This window comes from Leptonotus elevatus, chromosome 16 (genome assembly GCF_054856555.1).
Source record: "Leptonotus elevatus isolate MCC_2025b chromosome 16, RoL_Lele_1.0, whole genome shotgun sequence".
Taxonomy (NCBI): Eukaryota; Metazoa; Chordata; class Actinopteri; order Syngnathiformes; family Syngnathidae; genus Leptonotus; species Leptonotus elevatus.
Window position 1 is genome coordinate 6591767 of NC_141254.1, and position 13191 is coordinate 6604957.

The 13191-nt window shown below is 40.2% G+C and overlaps 1 protein-coding gene across 3 annotated transcripts in view; it reads right to left on the reverse strand.

The window, feature by feature from the left end:
• The window catches only part of tmem132e (transmembrane protein 132E), a 239170-nt gene that overhangs the window by 8120 nt on the left and 217859 nt on the right, over nt 1-13191 (reverse strand). For all 3 annotated transcript variants that reach the window (XM_086098741.1, XM_086098742.1, XM_086098740.1), the window contains exons 6-8: nt 10675-10880; nt 3924-4203; nt 474-668 (exon numbers count right to left, since the gene is read on the reverse strand). In XM_086098741.1, the coding sequence (XP_085954867.1) occupies nt 474-668; nt 3924-4203; nt 10675-10880 (681 nt within the window). The remainder of the gene's footprint in view (nt 1-473; nt 669-3923; nt 4204-10674; nt 10881-13191) is intronic.

The following is a 13191-nucleotide window of genomic DNA, read 5'->3' on the forward strand; positions in this document are numbered from 1 at the left end:
TAGTAGCTGTTTTTATTACAAAATCCACCTTTATTTTTTATAAAATCAATGTAAATATATATGTATATATTATATATATATATACACACAGTATATATATATATATATATATACATACATATACACAGTATATATATAATATATATATATATATATATATATATATATATACATATACACACAGTATATATATATATATATATATATATACATACACACACATATGAGCAGAAAATATAATATATACATATATTATTATATTATTATTATTATATTCTTAAAGATGACTGTTTTTCATGTTTGTTTGTATGTTTTTTACATCATTCTCCAAAAATGAGGACTTTTCCCTTATTTTATGATAAAATTCACATCAAAATGTTTTCGATAACTTTTTTCTTACAAATATTTTTCCTCCCATAAATGACGGCATGGCTCAATGAGACCCGAGCAGCAAAAGGCGGGCGTCCGCGTACCTGCTTGGGGGCACCGAGTGTCTGGAGGCCGGTTGCCTTGGCAACCAGGGTGTGGCTGTTGCCGGGGCTGGGCCGCAGCGCCAAGTTCAAGCCCGACAGGGCGTGCACGCGCAGCTGGCTGATGGAAACTTTGTCGTCTGTGACGGAGAAGGCTGCCTGGCCCAACGCTGCATCCACTGCCAGAGGGGAGTCCACCTATAGGGGCGGGAAAGCAGACAAACTTTAGTGCTCCACATGACAACAGCTCAACAACAGGTCATTACAGTAAATGAATAAACGAAAACTAACGAAGTAACTAAAGCTAAAATTGAAAAAATATTTTTGTGAACTCATTCACTGCCATTGGCAGCTATGAAATCAAAGAATCATTTGAACTGGGATGACAGCGAATGAGGTAAAGACATTAAATAAAAACGAGTGTGTTTTACGTTTATAAAACGACCTGAAACTTTAATTATAGCAAAAATGTCCTTCATTTTTATCTCTGTCAATTTTTTTCATACAAGCTTTTCGGGATATTTAAATTTGAAATGTATTTCCGTATTACTGTACAGCTGTACACTGTGGGTTGTGAAAAATAGGGAGATTTTTTTTCTCCCTGGGTAGTATAATTGGTAAGGAAGGTCAAACAGTAATTTATGAATTATAGTCTATTACAAAAAAAAAACTGTTTAAAAAAAGAAAATAAATCTTGTACTCAACAATTGTGCCATATTAAAAAAGTAAAATAAAACTAATACTAATGCAAAATAACAAAGCCACTTTAAAACCTAAGCTAAAACAAGCATGAACAATTCCAAAACATCATAGCCCTGTATGGCCCCAGTTCCAAATCATTATATCTGGGGAAAATGCCCCCGGAAAAAAACACGTACCCAGAAGAAGCAATCATTGCCATCTAAATTTTGCAGATTTTAGTACAGCGCAAAAAAAAAAGAAGGCAATTTATCACCTGCAAAATATCAAATATGGAGTTAGCCCACTTTCTTTCTCAGCGGTTCTCATGCTGTAAATGGTTGTCAAAACGCCAACAGATGATGTCTTTCTATTTTATTTTCATCTTTCTTCCATTCCCATCTTTCCTTTTTGTCATTTGCACACTGTTGCCAGTATTGATTTCAATTGTTCACGTTTTCAATTTGGACACTTTAATTGCTTGTGAAAACAGTCGCCCAGCCAGGCACCAAATAGACAAAGATCGAACGCGTGCAAACCGCCGTTTATGAGACGCTTTTTTTTTTTTTTTTATGCGCCAATAGACTGGCGTCCACTGCTGCTCCTCACCTCCGTTAGCATCCGTCCATGCATCGCATCAATTTGAAAACTTTGCTTCCTGTAATGTCCCTGCCTGCCGCATACATACTCACGTGTGTGTACATGTGTGTGTGTGAGTGTGCTTGTGTAGCCGCGTGAAGTGCGACTGCTCAGTTTGTGGCCCATAAATCCATCACAGCAACATGCATATGCAAATACGACGCGACTGCTCGGTCGCCCGCGTCGAGTTGCTTCCTGGACGTAATTACGACAATCATGCATGAATGTTGTGGCGTCTTCGGTCACGTCAAAAATGACAAATTCAAATGTTAAGCCAAAAATGTCATATGTTGTATGCGCACCCACTAGTCTAAACATTTTAATCTGTTGAATATTATGATCGTGGAATACTAATAAGCCGGCAAAATCCTCCTCAGGTGGCGGCCATTTTGGCACTGTTGACTGAAAATGACATCACAGCAGGCTCAGCTCGCTAACGTCACATGACAAAACACATGAAATAGGTGAGCCATGACGGTCGTTACTGTCGTTCCTTTTTAAATGAATCGACTGATGAATCGGTTATTGGAATTTTACTCGACATAACATCAAAATTGGCCTAAAAAATAATCCAGACTGGTCTGGTTGTTAGCATGTCAACGCAACGATGGCCCGGGCGAGTGAGTGGCTGGACAAAACAATCTGCGAACATGCCATTGATTTGTCAATCGGGCAAGCTACATCTGCCGGCAGATTCGGCGGCAGCGCCTCGAGCAGATTGCAAATGATCAATTACCCGTTTGAGATGACGGATGGTCGCCTTGTATCTTCCTCGCGCCCATCCATCAGGTCGGCACGCTCGCCCCTGGCAGCGTTAAAGCGTCATCTCTCACCGTGAGCCAAACTTTCGCCCGGCCTAACTTTCCTCACCGCCCGTCCCCGGCGACGCCCGCTTTATGAAGGGCCTGTGAACCCGTCTGCATTGATGACTTTATGCGACTTTTACGACGGCCACTTTGACATCAGCTGCGGCTCGGCGAGGACCAAGGCCGAGTTAATTGCGAGGACGGCTCAAAACGACTCGAAGAAGCTTAAAAAGTGGGGGCGACGTGTAGTCGTTTGAGCGCCGGATAACAGCTGTAAATCACTGTGATGACACGTCGGCTTGTGAAAAGTTGAATGGCTTCTTTGACTTTGCGAAAAAACACGTCGACTTGAACGCATCGACACGCATAAGAAACAACAAATGATGCTGACCAGGATCTCCTTTGTTTTCTTAGCAGTATGCGGTGACGCAATTCATCTAAGAAGAGAATGCTAATGCAACAAGGTAAGCTAATGTTAACAAGGAATCTAGTAGAATCTAATAGTACCCACTCATCTTTTGTACTTTTGTATCAAAACTGACGTCTTGACATGTGGCTATTAGACTATTTTCATCCAAGAGGAGACTTAGAGCAACAATAGAAAAATCATTTTCTCAAAAACTTTTGTTGAATCAATGTGATTTTTGGTAATTAGATGATTTTTTTTTAAACACTGTATGAGAGGAGAGTTTTTTTCTTTTTTTTGTCTTGCCTTCTTGTGGTTCGATCAGGGGATGTCGATATTTGTCAACTGTGGACATGTGAAGCCCTTTGAGACTCTTGTGTGATTCAGGGCTATATAAATAAACTTGACTTGACTTGAGAGTAAGGGCACAGTGCAGAAAAATGCAGAATGTGGAGCTAAGGCACAGCAATAAGATAAGCCAATGTTAGCCAGGAAAAAGGCTACAAAGGCAACAACAAATTTGGTTGAATTAATGTGTCTGTTGGCAATTGGACACATTTTATCCAGGAGGAGACTAAGGGCAGCAAATAAACAAAGCTCTCAAAGTGGACACTCTGGAGTGTAATAATCATGTGCAACTTCAAAAGATTTTGGTCAAATTTTAGCCAATACGAAAAAAAAAAAAGAAGAGGAGTCACTGAAGCAAAATTAATTATTTTATTATTCTTAATTATTATTTTATCCGGCCGAGATTGAGAGCAGCAAGAACAGGCAGCTGCAACAAATTGGACAGTGTGGAGTGTAATAGCAAACATTTGTGCGACATTAGAAGCACAATTTTCCACGAAACGCCACAAGATTCATGTATTGGTAAAAGTTTTTATTCCTTTTAACTAATAGGAGACTGAGGGCAGCGTTTCTAACCTTTAAGACGGTGGATCCCAGCTCCAGTCCCACGAGGACTGTCCTGTCCACCAGCTCGGCCACACGGGGGTCGGCCACCTTGAGCGAGTCCTGGACCAGGTCGGTGACGTCCACCTGCCAGTCGGGCCCCAGCATGGTGATGACCTGGTCGGTGCCCTCGCTGGATGTGGTGTGGAACTGCGTCAGGACTTTGACCAGCGCCCGCTGGTACTGCAGCGTGCAGCCGCGGCTCACCCGACGATCGTCCTCATCCTCGTCGGCGTCACTGTCCCTGGTGCTCCTACGGAAATACAAGCCATAACGTGACAACATGGTTATGGAATTAAGTAGGAAAAAAAGGTGTCAAAAAAAGTCAGTGATGACATCATTGAAGGAGGCGGAGCAAGTGGCAGCCTGTCAAGTTTCACTGCAGCAATAATCTGTTGGTGTGGAGCAGATTGGCCTCAGCCAGGGAAGCACCTGGCACGTTTAACCCGGCTTTGCCCAAACCGGGCCCGCCTCCAAAAAGCAGCTGCTTATCGTTTAGTCCCGACTGGCACTTTCCCCCCCCCCCTCCCTTTAGACATCAAGACGGGATAATGCGACGGTGGAAGAGTGTCGAGCGTCTCATCAGCGTTATGATGACAAATTAAGAACAGATGGCGCGTAGCGTGCGCCTCAGCATTTGGCAGTACATGCCCACTTGCAAGACACGACAAGTTCCAGTCGCGCTTTGCTAACTCAGAGAGCGCCGACATCATCGCTGACGTTATGACAGGCGGTTTTGTACATTTCCTACTAAATTCCAGGAAAATTGATCATGACATCAGTGACCTTATGATTTCCATTTTTGTGTCATTTCCTACTAAAGTCTGTGAACATTTAGGAAGTATGAAGTATGATTTTTGACATTTTTGTACCATTTGACAAACTACTTACCATTTATAATGTCATCAGTGACTTTATGACAAAACTTTATTGAAATTGTTTTCCAGCTACATTCCTAATGAACATTTATGATGTCATCGGTGATGATGCCAGTTTAAAAAAATAATCATCAGCATATTTTTTTGACCTTTGGTTACTTGTTTATGCCATAATTTTTTCCCTGTATGATTTTCTACTACTATCTTAATGACTTTTACGATGTCACCACTGACTTTTAGCCATACTTTTAGTAGAATATCCAACAAAATTCCTTGTGGTCATCATCAATGACTTGTTTACACTATATTTTTTTTCACATGACTTCATACTATATGGTGTCTTCTACTTTTTTGTACAGTATCCTATGAAATTCCTGGTGACCGCTTATGATGTCAGTGACTTTATGCTGTACACTTTTTTGTACGATTTCCTACAAAATTCTTAAAGGGGAAGTCAACCCCCTGAAATTTTCTTGACGACAATATATTCTATGCAGCCCCACTAGTCTAAATATGGTATTTGGGTGAATATTGCACAAGTGGAAAATGAGTTAAGTAGAAATATCTAGCGGTTTTTATTAGTATCAGAAGGCGGCCATTTTGCCACTTACTGTCTAATGAAAATGCCATCACAGTTGCTCAGGTTTCAGGTAACAACCAATTGCAGCTCAGTTTTAGAAAGCTGGCAAAATGGCCTCCCCCTTAAATGGAGAAAAACAGCTGGATTTCGCTGCTCATATTCCACAAATGTAATATTAATCAGAATGCCATGTTGAGACTAGTGAGGTCACATACAACCTATTATTGTCAAGAAATGTTTAAGGTTGACTTCCACTTTAATAGTAATTTATGACATTATGAGTGACTTGTTTATGCAACACTTTTTGTATGATTTCCTATATATCATGACCCCCAATGACTTATTTATGCAATTTTTTCCCCCCATGATTTCCTACTATAATAGCATTTATAATATCTATTTGTGATGTCATAAGTGACTTTATACCATATGTTTTTTTGTAGCATTTCCTCCTAAATCCATAGTCCCCATCACTGATGACTTGATGCCATACTTTCCTATCGGTCTACAGTAGATCGGCGCGCCTGGGTGTCGTCTGGGATTTCTTTTGCATCTGGTGCCGTTCGAACAGGAGCCCGCAGGACACAACTCACCACTGTACGCTCAGGTAAGTGAGTTTAGTGCACAGCAGCAGACCGCGACCACTCGTGAGTCATTCACTTAAAAGGCGAGGCGCTCCGTCTCTGTCCGAGACGTCCGCCGCGCTCAGGCTCCGCTTTTAACTTCAGAAAGGTTGATATTGTTGCCGGGCCAGATGGAAACTGTCTCATTCGATTAGGGTCTGCCGTCGTAGCGGATAACGCAGCCACTGACTGTAACAAAGAGACACTGCGGGCCAGGAGACCTCATTGTTGTTGTTGCTGTCGGAGTGAGTGAGTGGAAGTCAAGTCATGGCGTGGGAACAGAGCAGACTGGAGGCTAGGAATAACAATCCAAGCAAAAACGGACTATATGGCGTACAAGCACTACTTTTACATTCGACAGGGCTATGGCCTGTGTAAATGAAGGATAAAAAATGTAAAAAGCAACAACAACAAAAATAGCAGAAAAGGCAGCATATACACAGGTGAACACTAATTATCTTGGTTGCTCACTAAATAAATGAATAAATAATAATAATAAAAACAATTTCAATACAAAATCCATGTGATCGGTATCGGAATCGGCAGCACAACCCTAATCGGATAAACTGATGAACATTAACTTGAAATGTGTTTAAAGTGTGTTAGAGGGGTCAAACTATTACAAAATGTTTTTTTTAAATGGTCTCTCTCTATCGCAGATATCACGGGTGGTTCTGGAATGCATCCTCCGTGATAAACGGGGGGTTCATTGAATGAATACGTTAGTGGGATATTAAAGAAAAAAAATGGCGCCTATGCAATATGTTTTGCAGGCGCTCAGGGTCATTTGAACTCCCCCCGTCCCTTCGCCAGCGCCTTAAACGTGCCGTTTGTATGCAGCACGCATTGGAGCGCTTTGGGTGGATGGTGATGTACTCCGGCGGCGAGGACGGCAGCCAAGCGCCGCCGCGTTCTTAATGCCGCCATTAAACATCTCTTAAATTAAGTGTTGTGGGCCTGTTTGTTACTGCGCCGCACATGACCGGCATGCCGGAACACCTCCACGGCAATCTTCTGACGGACATTTGTCATTGGAGGGACACCCTTAAAACCTGTATGGAAAAGGCATTTTCCCCCAACCCAATTTGATTTTTAATATGTTGTGTCTATCTACTACTCACACAAGCACTCTCCAAATTTTTAGTAATGAGTGCAACTGTCATAGTGATATAGAGTTATAGTAATTGTGTGTGTGTGGGGGGGGGCATAGCTAACAGCTAATAGTTCTCCTGTTGCAATGCAGTATTCCACCAAAGGGGGCGGTAGAATGTCCATACTCCAGCTTTAATTTCCCATTAGCGGGCATTTTAGTTTTAAAGGGCCACACCACTTATTTTGCCTTATTATTGCACTTTGGCGCCACGGCAACAGGAACATTTGATTGCACTACAAAGATATCTTGCCTTCAGTTGCATTTTGGAAGGTAAAGATAACAGCTAGAACATATCTTGCTGGAAAATTTATGGTCATTAATTGTTTTTAGCAAGATGGCAAATAACTGAAGCAACATATCTTGCCTTCAATTGCGCTTTGCCAAGATAAACAGCTGGGGAAATATATCTTGCCTTCAGTTGCATTTTGGAAGGTAAAGATAAAAGCTAGAACATATCTTGCCGGAAAACATTTTGCCATTAACTGCTTTGTGCAAGATGGCAAATAACTGAAGCAACATATCTTGCCTTCAATTACGCTTTGCCATGATAAACCGCTGCCTTCAGTTCCATTTTTAGACGACAAAGGCTAAAGCGACATACCTTGGCCTCAATAGCACTTTGCCAACATATTTTGCTTCATAATTTCTCGTCTTCAACTGTGCTTTGTTGGGATAAAAGATGAAGCAACATATTCCTTCAATTGTGCTATGGCAAGATAAACAGCTGAAGCACGTCTTGCCTTCGCTTGCATTTTGGCAGGATGGGAAACAAGAAGCAGCCGGTCTTGCTTCCTTTGTGTGCGCTTTGGCAAGATGGCATACGGGTGAAGCAGCCTATCTTGCCTTCAGTTGTGTTTTGGCAAGACAACAAATAGAAGTAACATAAAGTTGCGCTCAATTGTGCAATGGTACATAAACATAAACAACTGGATCAACAAATCTTGCCTCATTTCCTATTTGGCAAAATAAACAGATGAGGCAACGTTTTGCCTTCACTTGCACTTCGGCAAGATGGCAAACAGCTTAATTAATCTATCTTGCCTTGCTTTCTCTTAAGCTTGGTAGATAAATAAATGAAGAGATCTTACCTTCAATTGCACTTTGGCAAGGTAAACACTTAAAGTAAAGTATCTCATCTGGTTTCCTCTTTGGAAAATAAACTGACAACACAATAAATCTTCCCTTTGACTGCGTCTTGGTAAGATAAACATCTGAAGTAACATGTTGTGCCTTCATTTGCACAGTGGCAGACAGCATAGAGAGGAAGTAACAGATCTTATCTCTTACCTTCAACCGAATTTTGTCTTTGGTGTTCAAATTAGCGTGAAGCCTCTCATCTTATCTTGCTTTTAATTACATTGAACAAGATCACAATCATACAGTACAAAGCAAAAATATCTTGCCTTCAATTACTGAAGCTAACAAAAAAACACATTTATCTCCAAAAGTTGATGTTTTAAAACAACTATACGAGCTGAAACAAAGATGCAACAGCACTAAATGGCATTGTCATTGAGAGAAAACACACAATCCTCGACTGCTGCAAATGTTTTTGAGCAAAGCCCTCATCATCCCCCGCCAAGGTGCAAAAAGCACTTGTTTGTTCTGAGAAGCCTCGGGTACACATCCTCACGGCACTAATGAAGTCTCCGTCTTGTCCTCGTCGGCTAAATGCGTCGGGAGGGCTCCGACGCCAACATGACAAAGTGGATCAAAATGCACCTGAGAGCCTCGTTTGGCGAGGCAATGGCGCTGCAGCGTGTTCCGTCTAATTGGAACAAAACAAGACCAAAAAAAGACTTCTTCTGTTCACTTTCACGTGTTTTTGACGAACAGGTTCAATGCTCTTTGGATAATGAGCACAACGAAAAATCAAGGCTTGAGTAAAAAGCGTTGTGAAGGTAGAAAATCCTTGAAATGCTATAAATAGCTCATGAACTGTAAAGCTCTTATAACAAGATGGCTGACATTGGAAACCTACCAACACCACAACACTGATAGGATTCAAGTGACTGTAAACAAAGCAAATTAATCAATAACACAACAAGACAAGATATGCTTTGGGTAGGGATGGGCGAGTATCGATACCAGGCATCAGTATCGGGCACATAACGGCTTCATTTCAACTTCATTTCATTTGACGCAGTGTACCAATACATGGAAAGCTGAAACTTTTTAGCTGAAAATAACTTACTTTAACCTCCAGGATTCTGTGACATATCTGCCCAACGACATAACCCACGATTTTTTTTTCTCTCTGGCATCGTTTTAAAGCTGTCTATGCTGTTACTATAGCCTCATCTGAGCTAGCCCTAAGCTAGTTCGTCTCTCAGGGGTATTATCCTGTCAAAAATGATCTTCTTAGGTTCAAGAAAGACATTTGTGTTGATTGCTCATTCTGTGAAACGTCCCCTGAAACACTGGCCTGCCTATTCTGGAATTGTCCTTATACCAATAGATTCTGGAACGATGTATCTCGTTTTATTATTGATCATATTGACTCTAATTTCTGTCTTTTCTGGAAAAATGTACCGTTTGGTTTCTAATGATAGAGAACAAAATAAAAAAACGTTTCTAATAAAGTTGATAATTACTTTGGTGAAATTTCATATGCACAAATACAAAGTTAGTCATTCAAAACTTTTGTTTTAAATTTTTGAAATTGAAGGGTTAGTATATAATTAATACTAGAGTGAAATCTATTAACAAGAAAGTGATGAGAACTGTGGCTTTATGCTCTTTTCTTTTTAATGTTTTTATTTAAATATCCCCCTGGCTTCTTTGTTAGTTTTTTCTGTATTAACGTGTTTGTGTAATGTTCACAAATTGTTTGTGCATTCTGTTTAAAACTGTTCAATAAAGTTAGATGAGAAAAAAAAAGTTAATCTCTCAGGTCCGGCATCCAACTTTATTAACTCCTTACATTCGTTACTAGCACACCGTTCGCTGGCCAACAGTAAGGCGTTAGGCGGCCAAATATTCCCATTTCTAGGACAGCATTAGCTACCAAACTACTTGAATGAACCGCGTACGTGGCTTTCAAACATTGTAGATACGGCAGACATAAGGAGACAGGGCGTTCTTCCAAACATTCCTCTCTGACGACAAGATGCTATGATGCATTCTGACTCGAATGGGAACATTTCCATTCGGCGTTCGTTTTCACTACTGAATTAGAACCACCGCTGTTTCGTACAGTCCTAACTTCAATGTATGGGCTACTCGGCTACAACATAAAGCAAAAAAATAAATAAAATAAATAAAAATCTGACATGGAGTAAGTCCCTCCTTAGTAGATGGCGCTATTCATCATTTGTTACAACTTTGAAATCAAATTTTCAGATTCGATTTAGCTTTTGTTACACCCATATTTGTTTAAGTATTTGGTTTTTTGTAAACAGTCCTGTTTACATTTTAGTTTGTCTACAATTTTTTTCCCCAATTGTAGTTCATTTTTTTGTTAACTATAATAATCTTGATGGTGCCTCACCTGCGGTCGGGCAGAATGGGGACCCGCCAGCCCTTGATGAAGCTCAGGTTGCTGTCGGACAGTTCCACCCGCAGGGGGAGCTTGGGCACCCAGACGGTGAGTTCCAGGGGTGCGCTCAGGTGCTCGTAGCTGAAGATGACCCTGGCGTTCATGGAGCCTCGCGTCTCCTTGCCATTGACAAACACGTAGTCGCAATTCATGGAGACCTGCCACACAAAGCACGGGTAAAGGTCAAGGTAAGGAGTATGGCTCTATATGGTAATGGTCACCCCGGCGACAGAGGCGGTTAGGCCACGTGTGGTGATATATGGAGCGGGTACACGGGTGGCTGTCAATGCCACAATTTATTTGCTGTTCCGAGGTTGAGTCTTTGCAAGGGGCAAACATTTGCCAACGACAGCACGTCTTTCACAACAAGAAACATGAAAAAGTCTTCAGAAATGAGCAAGTCTCCAAAAAAAAGAGGCTTCAAGTTGTTTATTGTACTCCAAGTTTAAGTTTACTGACAAACAAAACTTAAAGCACTTAAAACAAGCACACAGCTTTGCCTGATAACAGTCTAATTAGCTTAATGCTAGCAAACATGAAAAACACCATAGACAAGCTATACAATGGCATTGACGTGTCGTGGTTTAATAACCAGTGTAGTCCAGGGTCTACGGCGTATACCCACTTCTAAATCCCCCCTGATATGCACTGTGCAGTAATATCTGTGAGCCAGATTACTCATTTTTTACTCAAGGAGGGTGAAGCTATGGTCCACCATCCTCTGCCGTAAACGAACTTGCAAGCGGCAATGGCAACATAAGCTCCTTGGCGGAGGTACTCCAGCTCTCCATACGGACTAACAGGATCATAAAAGCCGGGTGTGTCCTCAAGGTCGGGCGAGGCGGGATGCATCGTAAGAGTTTACAGGGCGAAACCGTGATATTGAACGTAGGCCCCGTATGTGTGTTGCCTTGTTTCCCGCCTCTATTGTCTTGTATGCAAATGATTTTGAATCAACACAACAAGAGAGGAAATGGGAAGGATGTTTGATATGCAGATGAGGCCCTCTACTGGCGTAAAATAAAAAAAAATCCATAGACAGGAACAGGTGTTGCAATGCGTTTGAGGGGTCTCGTCGACATCATTTATCATTTTTCATTATCCATTAAAGTCACAAGCAAGTGAGCCGTGTGATATTGAGTGTGCTTGCTTGGCTAACCGTACTTCTGCTAATTTAATACCGCCACTCCAGGAAATACACTTGACAGTTCAATAACTATCTGCAGTTACATTAGTTGCAGGGTCATTTATCGGGGCCAGAAGAGTACCGTGGGGAGGTCTAGGATCCTCTGAGATTGGGACTGCAACATTAAAAGGATCTGATGTGAACTATTTTTACAAAGGACTAAAAGTTCCTACAATGTTAGATGGAAATGCAGTACCTGCATGTACATGGCCACCTTGATGCTAAAAATAGTCGTCAGTCCTCCTATTCTTGGTTCCTTTTGTCTTGGTGTACACAATGTCAATAGGAGATAAGGCCACAGCATGCCCCCCCCCCCCCCCCCCCCCGCCAGGACAAGGTCCCCCGCCACTCTCCTCGGGCGCCATGACTCACAGATGCTACGTGAAGGCGGGAGAGATAAGACCTTGTGGCATCCCATCACGTCGCACGCACGTGTACGCTACCTCAATAGGGCACAGCAAAAAGTGCTTCAATTTACCATCCTCACCCTAAAAAACACAACCATATATACATAAATAAATATATGTTTCTATTAAGATTATTCAAATACAAAAAAAAGAGTTAAAAAACAAATGCGTAAGAAATACAATATACAAATAAATATTTGAAATTTAGAAGTACATAAAAAATTGGGAAATTAAATTATCCTACTTATAAAATATGAAGATACATTAGTTTTTTTTAAATCTAGTATACAAAACAGAAAATAAATACAATTGTGAAATAAATAACACAATACAAATAACTATTAATTAGCAAAAAAACATTACAAAATAATTAAGCTGGGAAAATAAAATCCAAGTACAATAGGAATAATTAAAATATATAAATAAATATACAAAACAAAAAACAGAATAACATAAATGCATAAAAATAGAGAAACACAATTTAAAAAAATAATGGAAAAAAATTCTAATAGGCGGGTAAAATATCCCTAAAGCAAAAAAATAAAATTAACAAAGAATAAATACAACTAGATAAAAAATGAAATAAAATAAATATACATTTAAAACAAATAATAATAATAATAATAAGAAGAAATTAGAGAATAAGACACAAATTTGAAATAAAATACTCATACTTTAAAAATATTGTTTTAAATATATTTTTTAAATAAAGCTGAACAATGTATACAAAATATCTAATTATGCGGAAAAATTTGTGAATCGTATAGCAATACCTTTAACATTAAAATTCTATATAAATACATTCAATAAGTATGGGAAACAGTAAAGTAATAATAGCATTTAACAAAGTAAAACATATATATATATTTTTTAATA